The 18,059-nt window shown below is 41.3% G+C and overlaps 1 protein-coding gene across 1 annotated transcript in view; it reads left to right on the forward strand.

The window, feature by feature from the left end:
* Positions 1-18,059, forward strand: part of THRAP3 (thyroid hormone receptor associated protein 3) — a 31,187-nt gene that overhangs the window by 6,890 nt on the left and 6,238 nt on the right. Inside the window, exons 3-9 of the mRNA XM_074162073.1 lie at positions 3,962-4,047; positions 9,641-9,802; positions 12,902-13,807; positions 15,200-15,940; positions 16,863-17,035; positions 17,473-17,584; positions 17,831-17,915. Coding sequence (XP_074018174.1) covers positions 9,666-9,802; positions 12,902-13,807; positions 15,200-15,940; positions 16,863-17,035; positions 17,473-17,584; positions 17,831-17,915 — 2,154 coding nt within the window. The 5' untranslated portion in view covers positions 3,962-4,047; positions 9,641-9,665. The remainder of the gene's footprint in view (positions 1-3,961; positions 4,048-9,640; positions 9,803-12,901; positions 13,808-15,199; positions 15,941-16,862; positions 17,036-17,472; positions 17,585-17,830; positions 17,916-18,059) is intronic.

The raw sequence follows: 18,059 nt of genomic DNA on the forward strand, positions 1-18,059 counted from the left end.
TTTTCTTCCCCTTAAGTGTTCTGTTGATATCAAGAGCATACTTAATTTTTGGTGCAAGTCCAAAGCTGAGCTTGAAAAGGAAGAATCAGGTCGAAAGTGTGATTATTAGACTTTGATTTCTGAACTAGCAACGCCAGTGTGTGCTTTCTGTGCTCTCTGTGTTACTGCTGGTGCTTCCAGAGTGCTCTGATGTGTAGAGCTGCAGCTTGTTTGGCACCTGGTGTCAGCCCACAGCAGAATCCCGTGCAGCTGCAGCACGGAGCTCGTGGGGAGGCAGATTTCACACAACTGGCCTGCATGGCACGCTTCATCTGTCACACTCATGGACGGCTCTTTTAGAACAGGAGCTTTAGTTCACGTCAATGTATTGATCAGTCAAGCCTAACTGATACATGAATATTATTTTCAACTTTTAATGTATTATAGGAATTTGTGATAGTCGAACTGCTATGGTGAATATTTTGATTTGCTCTTGGATAACACACAGGTCTGGGAGCTGCAGGGAAAGAGCAGGGGCCATGTGTCCCTATGCTGACCATGGAGGGGGGGGTGAAGGGAGGGGGCTTTGGGGTGTTTCCTGGCTGTGCCCCTCAGCATGAGCTGCCCCATTGCTGTGATCATCAGCAGGTGGGAGCGCAGAGTGCTGTGCGGGGGGCAGGTCCTTTCAGGGAATTAGTGTGTGGTATGAAAAATATCCTATGGGGCACTTGCTGTAGAAAAGAAAAAAATAGCTCTTCTGTTCTATGCCAGGTACATGTCTAGAAACAAAGAGGGCTCTGGTTTGACACTGGTGTCAGGCTGCTTTTCCCAACTGGACTGAGCCTGTGTGCGAGAGGGAGTACTAAGGATAACGTTTACTCCAGTTCTGTGTGTGTTTTTACATTAGCCCTGGAGCCCATGTTTTTATTTAGCCGATTTGTTCCTCTCTGTGTTAGTCTGCGCTCAAGTAGGAGTTTGGTATTGGACACAGTGCAACTCTGATTCTGCAGGCAGACAGTTAAATTGAGACAAGGTCATACTGAAATTAAATCTGAAAGATGCTGACAGTTGTTAGTTACTGTTGTGTTTTATTTGACACTTTTATTTCCTATATTTGTCATTGTATCTTAACTAATACTTGGCGGTTCTTAACAGTGATATTCTTGCCCGAGTCTCCCGACACATCTCCAGGTGCCACTGCCCTCCTGCTTCTCTGGGGGTCAGACGAGTTAAAATGCACAGAACTGGTGATTTTTACAGGGTTGTGAATTACAAGATCATGCATAGGATTGGATTTTTAATTGCTTGATCAGATATTCTGCCTCTATTAGGCCTGGGTTTAGGTGATTACAATTGTTTAAGTTTTTAAATAGCTACTTTCTTATTTTCAATGCTTTCAAAAAGAGCACAATGCCGACACTTCGGTTTGCGTCATTATTTTCTAATACCTTTGATACCTTTGTAGAGTATTAACTGGGATATAGGGTCAATCAGCAAGAAATAATTTTTATCTTCTGGGGTTTTAAATTTGTAAAGAGGTGTTTCTTGGCTAGGACAAAGGCTGCCACAATTTAAATTGCTTTAAGCCTTTCAGGTATCTTATCCAAACTTTAAAAAGTTTGCTTTGTAGGAAATGGAAGTGATTTTTTTACTATGTAGTTCTGTGACTTTTAATAAGTTTATTTCTGTAGTGATTGCTGTTACCTTATTATACAAAGTACACTTTGTAGGGATTTTGTAGATTATTTTTTTTTTTTTAAGAATTAACTTGTCTTGTTTGAGTTTTGGAGCTCAGGATTATGCATTGTAGAGTTGGCTGAAGGAGAACTAATTTTTTTGTTCCCTGATAATGAAGGTTGTTGTGAGCAAATAAAGTAGCAGTTGAGCTGCTTCTTCCCAAGGGGAATGTTTGCGCTAGTGAGCACTGAGGGGCTGAGGAGACACCCAGGCAGGAGTGTTTCTCTAATGAGGTGCTGTCTTGTTTGCTTTGGGTCTTAGAGCAAAATAAACCCCAACTGCTTCATTAAATGCTGGCCAGAAAGGAACAAGTAAATTTTTGTTTTCCTGCCACAATTACATAGAGCTTTCTAGAAACGCGTTTACAAAATACTTAAATATTTGAAAGTTAATGTTTTATAAACACTATAATAAACTGAAACTACTGTAACAAGTTTGGCAGCACCCTGCACACTCCTGAGGTACGTACATAAACCATTCCGCTTGTTTCCAAGTGCACTTAGTGTTTATGCTCGGTGTATTGTAGATGGATGAAGACAAATAAATTGCTGCTTTTGGTAGGGACGCATCTGCTGTGTTTTTCTCTCTGAGCTGGCAGATTGTGGTGCTACGTGGTGCAGCAAGCCTCGATGATGTGCTCGAGATGGAGTGATTTCAGCTGTAACATCTTGTTAGATGGTGTTTCTGGACAGGCTGTGGTGGTTCTGTTCTACTTTAACATCTGTGAGAGGTCTGAAATCACGATGAGTACTTGAAAGACTGCGAAAAAAGGAGTGGAGGATGGAAAGAGACAGTCACTAAAGTAATATTGGCCAGTTGGAAATGGAAACAAATTCGTGGAAAAAGGCATTGTGAAAACTAGAAATGTTCTTCATTTGACCCACGTCTTGGCATATAGAAATGTTCTTTACAGTGTTCTGGAATACAAAACTCCTGGACTAGGATTTCTGCTTCAGCAGAGAGCGTTGAGCACGTTTCCTACTTTCCTTTGCGTATCTGGAAGAAAGGTTTGCTGTTCCTGCTTGTTGTCTGTTGTCTTGGTTCATTTTTTTTTGTAGTAGTGCTCTATGAAAACACTATTCTTCTACAAAAGAGAATTCCTCCAGCTTTTTATCTGGGTGACACCTGTGGGCAGTGGGTTGTACCAACCAGTGGGTTGTGGTAATGGTGATGTTTGGAAAACAGGTGAAAAACAAACAAAACCCAAGTGTTTTATCACAAAGCAAGAAAAAATAGTTATGGCAATTTTTTTTTTTCCTGGTAGCCACTGTGAAAGGCTGAATGGGAAGGGGCTTTGTAAGGTAAAAGTCAAGATTTCTCTCTTTCACAGATGTTTAGACAGACACACACGACAACAGTAAAAATAAAGTCTATGGTGTAGTGTTCTTTATTTGGCTTTTTTCAAAGACTGGTAAGCATGATTTAGAAAACACTAAACCTTGAAATGCAATCTTCCCTTTTGGGTGAGAAAAGGACTTAATTGCCATTTCAGAGAAAGTACAATCTTCAAGTAGCCTTGAAACCTCTTTTCAGTGAAGTAAACAAAAGACATGAATAGCTTTAAACAAGTTTATTTTATGGTCGAACCCAGAGTAAATGCTATTCCTGCTGTTAGATCAGGGGTTTAATATCATGGAGTAATTTATGAGATTGTGTTTACTCTTGTTTTCTTTTTTTAAAACTTACACCCCTCTCGCAGTGCATGGAAGGACACTGAAATGTAATTGTAGACCTGTCAAAACAGCTCCCAGTGGACTGGTGGCAACCTTTGAAGACGGCGATATGCTGATGGATGAATTTGTCAGGAAAACAATTGTTTCTCTTGGCTTGTGGATTCTCTTTAACAATATGGGAAAATACTTAGTCCTGAATCCAGTAAGAGCATACAAATGAGCTGAGAGAATTTACTTCAATGCGGCTGTACCGGTGTAATGACAGCGATTAGTATGTATGTAACAGGGATGGGGCAGGGGAGGTGGGGAAGGAAGGAAGAAGTACACTTAGAATTTGGAAAGCTTGAATAACTGTTCCAGAAACTATGTTCTTCGAAAAAGTACATGAAAGAATTCATGGTGAAGTGAGCAATGAACTTCTGCAATGTATGTGCTCTGTTGAAATACTTAAGACCTGATGAACATGGAGTACAGCACGGGACAAGAGCTTACGGCTCCTGTCGGTCATCGGTGGCAGTAGGTACAACAGGGTACGTACAAAGATGCTTCAACGCTTTTTCTTCTCATTTCAGGTTTGCTTCCTGATTTCATAATTGACAAATCTGAGACGGTGAAACCCGACTGTTGAAGGGTGCAAGGTGTGAACCTGCTCGAGCAGGTAGGCACACAATGGGAAAGAAAATCTTCAAAAGTGGCAACGTTGCCTGCCTTGGGATTTGGAATATACCTTCCTGTATCCTCTCTGTCCTGGGCATCCTGCAACTTAAACTGAATCACTTGGATTCTTTTTTCGTTGTTGCTGTGCAAAAAGAACTATACAGGATTTGAAGAACAAACTCTGCCTTATGTCTTGGAATGATTTGGTTTGTCTTTCCAAATAGCTGGTAAATATAAGGGTAAAACAGAACAATTTTTATTTGCACCCTGGTGACTTTAGGGACAAAAGGAGTGCTTCCCTCTCTATAGCTTAATTGGCCAGATTATTAAATGTCCTACTGATATAAATTGTTAAACCCACATATTTCCAACACCTCCCACCCCCCAATTTGCTCTTTTGCTGAAGCATTGCACTGATCTCAGTCAGTGGCCATAAAAGTTCTCCTTAATTATTCTGGATAATTAAATTCTGAAGCTGTGGTAGCTATTGGAAGTGTACAGCAGTAAGAGACTTTCCACAGTGACATTTTTTCACTGCTGTGGAGCAGAGTTGAGTTATTCTTTTGGGTTGTCAGGAGACTTTAAACAGGTAAAACATTAACTTTCCTGTCACTGTTTCAGGACAAAAGTTTGTCTTCCGGGCAAAGTCCATTGTGGTGTCTCAGTAGGAGCATTTGCTCTTCCATTGTTTTCACCCCTTTGGGCAGTATGATGGGTTGTCATGGGGATTTAGAAATGGGGAAGGCAAACTTTGTTCCTTGCAATAGCCTCCAGATTTTAGGAAACGCTTATTTTGAGAGCGAGAGGCTTCCAGGCTGTTGGTTCTTCATCTTGACCCCCCCTTATTTGTCAGTAGGGCTTGTATGAATGGGGTCATAGAATCAGTCTGGATTAAAGGTATTCTTTTAAAACAGAACATTTGTAACTTCTGTCATGACATGGATTAAGTTTAGAATGTCGATGAACAATTCATTGTATTGGCAGGATGGGAAGTTTCTACATGGGCTTTGTTGCTAAGGCAGTAATTAGTGATTTGCGTGTTTTCTGCTCCAATGTCCATGCTTCTTATATTAAGAATTAAAAAAAATATATAATGCTTAATAATTTGCTTTGGCAACGCACTTCCAGCAGACTAGCCAGCTGCTGTCAGGTTTTCAGTGACCAACTTGAGTGGTTTCAGATCTGGCTTGCAGCAAACAACTCGTTTTAAATCTGTGTGGTGTGTGAATTCAGCAAACTAAGTTGGAACACAAGTTTCTTCAGACCTGGTGTGTGTTGAATTATGAGGTATGTTATATGGCGTAGTTTTACAGCAGATAAACAAGATGTCAAGTATCTATTTTCCAATGGAGTAATACCTTACCAGAACTTTTAAACTCAGCACGCTCAGGATCGGTGCGGATGTGTTTGGATGTGAGACTGTACTGCTTGGGAGGAGCTGCTGGACACTTGTCACTGGGTCTTTAGAAAAGACAACCTGAAAAAGAACTATTTTGAAAATTCCTGGCAGGCAGGCATGTCTGTGCTGGGAGTCAAGACCCGTGTCAGGCTGCAGGGATCAGCTGTGTCCCCTTGAAGGTGGGGTGGAGGTGGTGGGCTGGCAGTTGTGTAGATGTGAGCAGGGGGAGACGAGCTCTGGCAGAGCAGCTTGGTAAGGCCAGGTCTCCACAGCAGTGTGTAAGTGCTGCTGCTGCAGTCCCTACTCACACTGGACACGTACCATCCAGTGTCTCAAAGAGCAGCACCGCCGGTGAGCTGTGTGGGGCTGTGTGTGTCGGGGGGGCTTTGGGGACACAGTGCTGTGTTCAGTGGAAAGGTAAGTGGGCAGTCACCACTGCTTTCAGTTTGCCTTTGCTTCACTTACTGGCACCTCTTTCTTGAAAATCAGAGTAACCCGTAGGATGTTTCGTAAGAATAGATTCTTTCCGAGCAGTTTTTTTGCTTACCTCACTGAACACATTGTCTGAGTCAGTCATTAATTCTTAGAACAACTAAATGTATATCGCAATAAGTTTACAACTGCAGTGTTAACACAGGGGAGCTGAAATGACTCCAATATTTAGTTTGTTTAACCTTTTGAGTGCTGATAGAGCATAGCAGCTCAGTTTCTATTCTAGTAGGAGTTACCTCACACGTTAGGAATGAATCAGTTTTAAAAATATTGACAAAGATAAAAAAACCTTCTAAGACAAGGGAGCTTTTGGCACACATCACACATGCCAAAGTAATGTTTGGCTGTAAGTGCTGTGGATCAAAGTGAAGCACAAAGACTGTTAAACAGCTCAAAGCAAGGGATACTTTAAAAATCTATTTTAGGGCCTTCTCAGGACTTACTGAGACTTTCTGCCACTTCTGCTCTGCTCCATCAGTCAGTCCAGCCATGGGCTTTTTCTTGGAAAAAGGTTTATTTTAGAAGAGACACAACAGAGAAGAGCTGTGGGGAAAGCTGGTTTAATGATATTAGTCTATTAAAATATATCAAGAGGCATGGAGCTCAGTGGAAATAAAGGTAACTTACGGATAATAATATGTTGAAATGTAGTTTATTCTTGAACTACTGGGTTGTCATTTAATGCGGAGCTATTCTGAAATTACACAGTTTATGGGATATATTTGTAATCTCCATACAGAAAGGAACTTATCGTATCAAAGCCCCTCAGGACTCAGTTGGGAGCAGCTCTGATTGAGAGGCAATATCAATCATCCTCCTCCGCCTTATCCTACTGCCCATTACTGTTTGTTTCTTCTGCTTCTCTTCCCTATTTTGCTTTACTGTGCTAAACTTCTGATTGTTTTGGCAACAGACTAGGAAATGTTGCGATTTCAACACATCTATTTAGTAAATTAAAGGAAATACTTGTATATGGTCCTTTCACACATTTTTTTCCCTGGAAAATGACCGTGCATATGAATCCTTCAGTGGTAGTGATTCTTTATTTTTCATCCCAGGTGCAATTTATTTTTTCCTAATAAAGCAGGAAACAGAATTTATTTTTTCTACATCCTTTCTAGTGTGGAATATCTTAAAATATTTCAGTTGAATTTATATGGCATCTCTAGTATAGTGAAAGGAAAGAACAGGAACATGTAACGTGATTTTTAAAACAAAAGCCAAATTCCTGATTCTGGAAAGAACCCAGTCTCAGGATGAAGGACCCACTTTCTGAGCAGTTGCTGCTGTGACGGGCTGTTCCTGAAAGTGCCCTGGCAGCAGCTGGAGGGTTTGGTAACCATATATGTAATTTGGCTTTGGGGAGTGACTGAAAGTGAAGACATTGCAAGTCAGTCCCCTGGAATTTGCTTAACATGGATACAGCAGCAGAAGTACTCGATCAGTTCTGTTTACGTACCTAAATGTCTCTGGTTTTAATTGGTAGGTGAAGAAAAGGATAAACTTTTACCAATACAGTTCCTTTTTTCTTACTGGCTCTAATTCATGAGTCACTTTTGTGGGAAAGTTTATTGACAACTTTTATTCAGTTAATGCAAATTTTGCCTTTACAATCCTTTTCCTGATTCCCAGAACAATTGTAGTTTTTTCCCTTTTCTAGAACGTGGGCGATGAGCATTGGAGAGTGTTTGTTTCACAGATGCTCAGGTTTTGGCAGTTTGTTGCCAAAATGTCTCTGTTCATTTCATGATTTGAGATGCTTTTTAGCCATTGAAATAAGTAATTAACTTACAGTGTGTAATCTCTGGGTGATCCCAGCAGTTACCATGATCTCGTGTACTCTCACAGCGTTTATTTTATTCTCTCCTAGAGCAGCAGAGGCCAAGGGCTCCCGCTTCCCTAACTAGAGCAGGTTGTTGGGGTCTCAGAGCCCCGGGCAGCTGAGGGCTGCTGTTTATGTTAAAAACATTGATTAGATTTTTACTGTATGATCATTTGTGGTTCTCGTGTATTTTGAGCTTCTGTAAGTAACGAGAGAGAGAGAAAGTATTTTACAAACTTTGATGGGACAAAATTTTATTTCTTGTAGAAATTCCTAAATGATTCTGTTAAATGATAAATAAATTGCTTCCGATGTTGTGAATGAAATTCATGTGGTGGTTAAAGAGAGGTGTTCTTCTCAGCTAATGTAGAATACCCGACAGTCCAGACACTTCTCTCAAACTAGCACTTAGTCCCTTTTCCAGCCCTCTACCGAAACCTCTGGTTTCTAGGAGTGGAACTAAAGCAGACTGGGCATTTAGTCTGAGGAGGGAGAAAGCGGAGTCCCCTTCCTCCTTGCCACGTCAGGGGCCAAAGCGTTTTCCATTTAAGCTGAAGAACTCTACTGGAACCAGCAGGGACTCAAAAGCTGGAGCATGTTTTGCAGCATGATCAAACTTTAAATTGTCAGGAATTTTGTTTATGGCTGGATACAGTGATTAAATAGGTCAAGCATTACCGCAGTTGAGAAGGGCTGTAGTGGCTGGATGGAAGAGGCGCTAGAGCTCCCCTGCCCCAGCCCTGGGTTTGTGAAGGTACCTGTGGGAACCTACAAAACCGTGCACTATGCATTTGACTCTGTTGGATACTGACAGGAAAATCTGACCAGCTGAAAGAAAAGCAGCATCTGGGATTTTATAAAAATTTGTTCTACCCTTGAAATGTAAACGATATGACACTCCCCCCTCTTAATAATCTGGAATATTTATTTCCCTGGAGGTAAGAGATGATGAAAATCCTTTAGAAAATCTTGCTGGTTGATACAAAGTTGATGGTTACCAGATGATGGTTACATCAGGTGGGGTGTAACTGAGAGAATTATGTGGTCAGACCATATTCCCTGAAACATCGTATCAGGGACTCTTTACCTGGATACATCGCTGAAAATAGCCCAGGTAATTCATAACTATAGCTATTTTGAGTCCTTTAATGCTACAGCATAATCTCTCTGTCTTTAGCATTTGAATGACACTGTGAATATTTGGAAGGACATCTGAATTATTTTGGCTGCAACAGAACTCCTCACTGGATGGTGGATGATTGTAACTGATCGTAGCAACTGCTTAAACTGCATGAGCAGATGAGACACGTGTCTGGGGTTTAACCCAAGCCTTCATAGCGAGGCAGATCTGTGCAATTAGGGTAATCTTCATCTGGCTTGGATTATAATTTTTGTTCATGATTCTATCTGAAAATTTAGAGAAGACTGGGGTTTGTGTTTTTTTGACGATAAGCCTTTTTTTATTTCTTCATTGCCCGTTAAGGCAGTGGCAGCTGGCTGTATTGATAGTGATGTGACCGATGAAATGGTTTGTCTCTTTAAAGGTATTCTCGTTTAAGCCATAGCAGCTTGGCCTCTGCCTGCTCCTGGGTTTTGCATTAACTTGCTGCTTTCAACTGTAGCGCTCAAATTTGTAATTACTCTGGGTTGAAAACCTTTTATTCTTTTTGCAGATTTCCTCCTTAGACTGAAATAAACCTTCTATTCTGAGCCCAACACCATTCATCCGTGATTAGGCAGCCACTTCAAACATTCAGATTTCCAGCCTTATCAAGCTTCACGTCACTCTGTAGTCTGTCAGGCTGCCAGATGCTGCCTGTTCTCTCAAATCTGCCCTGTGACTTCATTTTTCAAATACTTTTATTACCCTCTTTCCTTCAGGTACAGCTGGCAGGTGCTTGCAAAGATGTCTAAAACTAACAAATCAAAATCTGGATCCCGATCTTCCCGTTCGAGGTCTGGATCAAGATCGCGCTCACGTTCCTTCTCCAAATCTCGCTCCCGTTCTCGTTCTGTCTCACGGTCGAGAAAGCGCAGACTTAGGTAAGTGTGTGCAGCGCTGAAGCCAAAGGGTGTAACGGTGTTTTTCCTCTCTGTCCTGCTCAGATGGTTTGTCACTTAATTCTTTTCCAGGGAAAGACTTTTGATTAGATTCCAGGACAGATAGTGTCCTATGGCTTGGGCTGTTTCCTGCCAACCAGTACTGTTTTCAGTTGGAGCTGTTTCTCAGCATTGTCAAGAAACTTCTTTTGAGCCCTTAATCTGGTCTGTGTAGCATGGCTTTTTGGTAAACAATAATTTCACTTTCTGTGCAAGTCTTTTTCCCCTAATGCAAGCACTACCAGGTACCATCGTGTACAGTTAGATGAGGTGGGTTCGTTAGTACAGCTCATTCTGTCCGGGATACAGCCCACAGTGAAGTAGTTACAGCTTTTTTAGACTGGGCCCTTAGAGAAGACCTTCCCTGTACTTTATTTTTCCTCACAAGTATTAATTGAAGCCTCTGTCAAATCTGTGTGATTTTTTTTTAATTTTTTTTTTTCCCCCATGTTCTTCTGCAGTTCTTAGTTGCTGCTGTGTGTGAGGGATAGCCTGTTGTGCTGGTCCTGATGCTAAGTACGCACAATTTCTGAGATCCAGTTTCCCATATCAAAAGTACTTGTCGTTAATGATGATGATGTTTGAAATTGCCAAAGCAGGACAAAGTGCAAAAAAATCATAGCTTTTTATCCTGACCTGAGATTATTTTGAGATTTTGCTTTTGATCAGACACTTGTTTTACTGCTGTGGGAGAGTTACCGTGCATGTTCCATAGAGTGGGGAAGAGGAGCTGGGAAGGTCCGTAGCAAAACATTTTGGCTTTTTTTTTAAGCTTTTAATGTAATTGATCCCAGACTTGAGGGGCCTTTGCAGAGGCTGCATGCTTTCCCCCTCTTTCTAAAAATAAATTGCGATGAGTTTTAATGTCAGTTTAAGGTACTGTGATGAAAGGTAGGGGCAAGTTTTTTATTGTTTCCCTGCCCCTCCCCTAAACATACAGGAGCTGGTAGTTCTGGATGGGTAAAGAAGGTAAAGCTAATTTCACTGCAGTTAATTTTGAGAAATCATTAATGTGCATAATAGTTGTTCTTATCTCTCTGAATTGCTGCTGATCAGGCCAGTTAAAGGCCTGATATCTCTGGATCTCAGGATATCTCTGTTTTCCTTTTCTTTTGGCTAAGCATTTTGTGCCTGGCAAAGGCATTCCGGTTGGACTGGGTATAATGATGTTCAGCTGCTTTTTCACTAGTCTTAAATTAATAACACACAGTCTAATGATTTCTCAGAATATAAACACATGCAACTGTTAACAATTAAAGAGATTTTTAAAATGCAGAGGCTCTAATAAACGTACAGTTGGAGAGAGAAGGACATGACAAAACTGAATGAGAGGCGGAGACTTGAGTCAGAGGAGTTCTTTGCAGAAGGGAGCTGGAGTGCTGGAGGATACGTGGGCATTTGGGAACATCTGCCTGGCTAGGAAGGAACTTTGGCAGTTGAAAACAAAGGAGCCCTGTGCAAACATGATTGTTTCCTCTGTGCTGCTGCTGAATCTACTTGTGCTCTGTAAATAACTCCTCTTAAAAAACAAAAATAAAAAAAAAAATCAAAATGGATGGGGTTAGTACAGACAAGTCATCTTGTGTGGCCATAGGATATTTTCTGAGGTAGGTCTTGTGGTGTCTTGGCATAAAAGTCCGTTATTGGGTACTTCAGCATACACCACAAATTTTTTACTCTTCATTTGGTAAGTTTACTGTTTGTTCTATGTTGTATTGCTGTGTTGGATTCTGCCTAATACTACTTCTTTCTTTATGACTTTACAATAGGTAAAAATGAAAAAATGGTAGGTGCTGTAGAACTGGAGTGGTGTGTGTTAGCTGTGGCTGGCTACAGGGGCTGGTGGAGTTGGGCAATTATTACTTGTAGTGTTTCTTTTACATAATATTTGCTGCATTTTTCTAAAAAAGATTTCTTGTAAATAATCTCTGCAACTTTTGGAGCGTTTCTGAGGTGGATCTCTCTTAATGTAAGAAGGGACTGGAAATTATTTCAGTGCATATTATTTACTAAAATTACATTTGGAAAAATCTCTTTTCTGTTTAAACTTAGCAGTTGGATGTTCCTCTGTTTTACTAATGCAAATTTTCTAAAATCTCTGACTTTGGGCAGAAGTTTGTGTTTTTCCAACAGCTGTGAAATCTTTACTGTAAAGCTGGCATCTAACCCTGAGCTACAGTGAGGCTTTTAAACAGTTACACAACTGCAGCTCCAAAAATGTAGTGGAAGAGTCTATTGGAACAATTACCCCTCAGTGTTCTGCCACTTAAATCTGTATTATTTGTCTTGGATTGGGTTCTGTCCTGTAGGAGTGTCCTGCATGGCGGCGAGCGGGGGACACTGAACAGTGCCATCTCGTGGTGTCAGGCTGAGGAGAGCGCATCCCTCTGCTCTCCTGCCCCTTTGATGGAGCTCCAGCTCCTCAGCTGAGGCATAAGGTGCACCTTTCAAAACATAAAACTGTAGAGTAACGTGGGTTTGCTCTGGCACTGCCCCTCTTGGGTGGAGGTGTACCATTTTATTTAACTTACCTGGCAAAGACGTGGGTTTTCATCTTGATTATCAGAATTTCAAAAGCACGTGAGAATAACTGAGGGACACAACAGGAGGATTTTTGGATCTGTTTCAGTAATGGTAGCATGACCTGCATAAAGAAATACTTCTTTGTAGAGGAGATCTAAAATGAGGTATAACCTTGACCTTGAGTTATAAAGGGCTGGAGTTTTGAGATATGTCACTTTTTCTGAAGCTGGGTAGCAGCCATGTTCATCCTAGAAAAATGAAGAGCAGCGCGTACGCATCGTGGACTCTGCAAGGATCCTGAAATCAAATTATTTTATCAAATAATCAAATAATTGGCAGTGTCATAGATACAAGTCATTTCCACTGCCATTTATTGAGGACAAACTGTAGTACCTCCATTGGATGAGGGTAAACCAAAGAAATTACTTTTAAAAGCTTAGAAATGAATTTTTCAAATTCTTTTCCATATGCCTTTGAATAAAAAGTGGTGACAGAAGAATAATTTTTTTCTTTTATCAGTTCTAGGTCCCGTTCGAGATCATATTCTCCATCTCATAACAGAGAAAGGAACCATCCGAGAGTCTACCAAAACCGGGATTTCAGAGGTCATAATAGAGGATACAGGAGACCATATTATTTTCGTGGCCGAAATAGAGGGTTTTATCCATGGAACCAGTATAACCGAGGAGGATATGGGAATTACAGGTCAAACTGGCAAAATTATCGCCAAGCGTATAGCCCTCGTAGAGGGAGGTCACGCTCTCGTTCACCCAAGAGAAGATCTCCTTCACCAAGGTCTAGAAGTCATTCTAGAAATTCTGATAAGTCATCTTCTGATCGGTCAAGGAGGTCTTCCTCTTCCCGGTCTTCCTCAAATCATAGCCGAGTTGAGTCTTCCAAGCGTAAATCTGGAAAGGAGAAAAAGTCATCTTCCAAGGATACCCGGGCATCTCAGGCTGCAGGAGATAATCAAGGTGATGAGTCTAAGGAGCAGCCGTTCTCAGGAGCAGCAGCTCAGGATGCCAAGGCATCTGAGGGGTCAAAACCATGGCAAGATATGACCACCTATGGTACAAGCTCAGCGTCGAGAGCTTCTGTGTCTGAGCTTAGCCCAAGGGAACGCAGTCCTGCGTTAAAAAGCCCTCTCCAGTCGGTCGTGGTGAGGCGTCGTTCTCCTCGGCCAAGCCCATTGCAGAAGTCGAGCCCTCCACTGTCCAGCCCCTCGCAGACCAGCTCTGGGTTACAGAGCGGCGGCACCTCCTTTCAGACGGGCTCTCACCAGAGCCCCTTCGACCACGGCTCGGCTGGTTTGAGCCCGACACGGAAGAGCCCTGTGTGCAAAAGTCCAACACCAATCGGTTCCATTTACAGTACGTCTCAGAAGGAGGAGACCCCGGCTCCTGGAGGAGGAGCCTTCTCAAAGAGGCAAGTGCTGTGTTTCCTCGTGTGCAGTGGTTTCGACCAGTGGGGTTGCATGAGTAGGTGCTCTCCCTGAGCGCTGTCAGGGTTCTCAGTGTTGTGTGGTGCTGTGCCAACAGCCGCCAGCCGTTTGGGCCTGGTACTGTTTAAATTATAGAACAGAATACAGACCGGCCTTGTGCTGTAAGGAAGCTGGAGTTAGTTTTCTGACTTGGTCAGTTCTAAAGGTTGTGTAGGTTCCCTGCAAACATAAACACTTGAAGATGTGCCCGATGAGATTTCCTAGTGACCTAACAGTGTGCACTGGAAACTGGCATTTTGGAGTTAGTTACTTTTCAGTTAAAGACTTTTTTTTATAATACTGCATTCTTGAATTGCATTAGATACCATACATTAGCAAAATGTAGTTCTTCCTGGATGTCCTGCTGCAGGCAGCCCAAGGCAGATGTAGTTGCAGTGCCTGTGTCTGTGGGCAGTTTGAGAAACTGAAGCACCGAGATCATCACCAAAATTAAGAAATCCTTCCATACAAAAGGCTTCAACTTGCCATGTCTGTTTGCTTGGTTAGTCCACTGCAGATCCATGGCTGAAGGTGATGCTTTGTTTTAAAAGATAAGGTAGCATTCACAAGCACTTGTAAATATCTTCTTATTTTAAAGTTGTTTTGGACTGATTCTCTATCAAGGGTGCCTGAAATTTAAAAAGAAAAAAGAAAAAGCTGTAACTCTTGAACTTTTCAAAGCACTGAACTAATGTCCTTAGGCTTTACTGCTGTTTCTTCAAAACTAGGGTTTTGCTTAATGAATGCTTTAAAACATAGTTCTGATGCTTTAAACTAGCTCATGATAAATTGTTGTTCTCACTAGAAGTGTTTTTTCTTCTCCCAGCTAAATAAATTTTCTCCTCTGTTAACCTTTTTGCTTTTATTTGTATTTGCAGTCTATCATGAAATATTTAGCTTACCTATGAAACTTGCATCCAAAATTTGAAGTAGCTTTTGAGGCTTTTATTTCCAGTGTGTTGTTTAAAGCAGAACAGCCCAGTTTGAAAGTTTTGATGTGTTGTTCTCCTGAACCAGGTTTGTAAATAAAGCGCTTGGGTAAGACATTACTATTTTCCTTAACATGAATCTGTGGGTAAGTTGTTTTTAATTTGTTCTTAAGCCTCATTTCATCAGTTCTGCATATCCATTTTCTTCTACATTTGCTGAATCTATTGAGAACTAAAAGTGTAAATCCAGGCTGAGGAATCTGCTGTACGTTTTAACTATTTTAGGGCCTGGAGACAGCTTTCTGTACATGCATAGCTTGATGTTCTCTGAAATTTGACTACTTTCACTGAAGTATTAACCTCTGATTTTTAGTAAGAGAACTTCTATGATGTCTGTTTTATGAACAGGTATCTGGAAGAGCAGAAGACTGAGAATGGGAAAGACAAAGAACAGAAAGTAACAAATGTTGAAAAAGAAAAAAGTAAAGAAAAAGGGAATTTCTCTGAGTTGGGATCAACAGATGGAAAGGCAAAATCTGACTCGTATGCATCCAAAGCCGACTCCGAGAAGGGATACCGTGGCAGCCAATCGCCCAAGCGCTACAAATTCCGGGATGACTTTGACAAAGTAAAGGTCCCGGAGTTCCACAAGGAAAGTCATTATGGCAAAGAGGAAACAGATGAGCAGGAAAAGAAAGACAAGGCAAAGGGCCGAAAAGATTCGGAATTTGATGATGAGCCCAAATTTATGTCTAAAGTTGTAGCAACTTCAAGTAAAAGTCAAGAAGAGGATAGGTCAGGAAAATGGGAAGGCGTGGTGTTCTTGCCCCCTGGAAAAGAGAAACAAAGGAAATCTGAGGAAATGGAGGAGGAGAGCTATTCTGACAGATCAAAAAAAGAAGAGAGACCAGCACCCAAGAGAGCTGAGCCAGGTCACAGGGGCTTTGTTCCTGAAAAGAATTTTAGAGTGACCACTTACAAATCAAGCCAGGAAAAAAGTTCTTCTCCCCCACCAAGGAAGACTTCAGAGGTAAAGGAGAAACCAGGCACCAAAGGAGAGGGGGCAGCTCCTGGCAAATCCTCCTTTTCCATTACTCGTGAGGCCCAGGTCAACATTCGAATGGATTCCTTTGATGAAGATCTTGCACGGTAAGTGTTTACTGTCTTCTCAGAAGTCTAAACAGTGATCTCTGCCTGTTTCTCTTCCTGAGATCCTCATACACTTGCCAAGTGTCAGGAAGGCAAAATCATGTTGCATCACAATTTGCATTTTTTGGAGATAGGGATTAAATTTTTTCTGGCATTATAATACTTGTGTGACCCTTTCGTGGGGGGAGGTTAGAGGGGTTACCAGTTTGCAGATGGTGAAATTACAGCATGAAGGTTAAAAAACTTGTTCTAATCTTTTCTATGACTAGGTGTAAGTTTATCTCAGAATGTAAATGGTTCTGCATCAGGTTCCACACAACACCGAGGTCTGGAAAGAGTTAGGAACTGAGTGGCTTCGTGTTGCTGGAAGCTTAGTGGGACGGTGAAGTTACAGTGCCGCTTGAATGCCATCGGGTTCTCTGGAGTATGTTTAACTACTCTTGTTCTCAACATAGCATTACTGAAACTCTAGGAAGCTCTGAGAGCCACTTCAGCATAGCTTCAGGAAATCTTAAGACAGTAAAAACTTATTCCAGAACATACTTTTGTACAGCAGTAGCCAGTAAGTGTTGATACGCTCTGTGGGATGTTAGAGGTTAATCTAGAATTTAGGAACAGTAGCAAAAGATCCAGCCAGCTGGGGTGTAAGAATGGGCTCGTGTTTCACAGGGGTGAGGGTTAAATACCTGCACAGCCTTCCAAGTACAGAATAATGAGCAACCTGAATTATTACAGTAACTGAGACCAGTGTATTTTAGAGATGTTGAAACAAGCGTCCTGCTCATGCTATTGAATGTTCTTAGGTGCCTTCGTAATACTCCGTAAAAAATGCAGTCAGCTTCCAACTTCTGAAACATTCATCATTTTAAACTGCTTCCCTTTACCTTGTTCTTCTATTTCATGTGGTCTGTTCTTTTTCCAGTCCAAGTGGCATATTGGCTCAGGAGCGTAAGCTGTGTCGTGACCTTGTGCACAGCAACAAAAAAGAGCAAGAATTTCGTTCAATTTTCCATCATATTCAGTCTGCTCAGTCTCAGCGAAGTCCTTCTGAACTGTTTGCCCAACATATAGTGACCATAGTCCATCATGTAAGAGGTAGGTCAGAACTCTGTGTGTCCTCAGATGAAGGTTCACTCCTCCCTTCCCCAAATGAGTGGGTTTCGTGCGCTTTAGTTAATGCTGGGAGAGTTGGTTTCCAGTAGATATACCACAGATAAGAATAGCAGCCAGGTCATGAGTCTTCTCTGAAAATAACTTTCCTTCTGGAAAGGCAGAAGAGGCATTCTGGTTTTTACCTGAGCGATATTCCAAGAGACTTACTTAGAATTTGTGTATTGGAGAGAATTTGTGACTCACTTGAATAAATGTTAATTTCAAGATTGAAATGGCCTTTGTCAGCGGTGTTAGAGCCCATCACCAGTGTCCGTCACATGTCCTGCCTCTGAGTGGGACCCAGCTGGAGGGCTGATGTGCTTCGTCTTTTTACAAAGATGGTATTAATGTTTTGGCATTGTTTCCTCAAACCCCAACAGAGCATCACTTTGGGTCTTCAACAATGACACTGAATGAACGCTTTACCAAATATCTAAAGAAAGGAATGGAACAAGAGGCAGCTAAAAACAAAAAGAGCCCTGAAATCCACAGGTTGGTGCCATTAGACACTGTTGTAACATTTCGGGGGTATTTCAGATTACCTTCTCTTAAACTTCAGAATCATTCCAGAATAATTCAATCGTGTCATCATCTGCAGAAAAAAAAAAAAAAAAGGAAAAATATGGGGAGTTTTAAGTACCTTTGTAAATATTGGTCTGCTTTAAATGACATTTGATCTAAAAACTTCAGACTCTTCTTACTAGTAAGATTCTATCTGTGTCCTTTCTTTACTTTCAGGAGGATAGATATATCTCCCAGTACTTTTAGAAAACATGGATTCTCTCAAGAGGAAACGAAAAGTTCCAGGGATCCTGGCTTCAAGGTGAACTCTTACTGTGATTAGTTTAATTCAACAAAATGAGTGCATTGGGCATGAACTTAACAGTGATGTTTTTGTTTAAATTACTCTCTACTTAAGTTTGTGTTTTTCTTTTAAGGATGGGCATAATTCTAAAAATGAACTACA

Source organism: Numenius arquata, chromosome 21 (genome assembly GCF_964106895.1).
Source record: "Numenius arquata chromosome 21, bNumArq3.hap1.1, whole genome shotgun sequence".
In the NCBI taxonomy this organism is placed as follows: Eukaryota; Metazoa; Chordata; class Aves; order Charadriiformes; family Scolopacidae; genus Numenius; species Numenius arquata.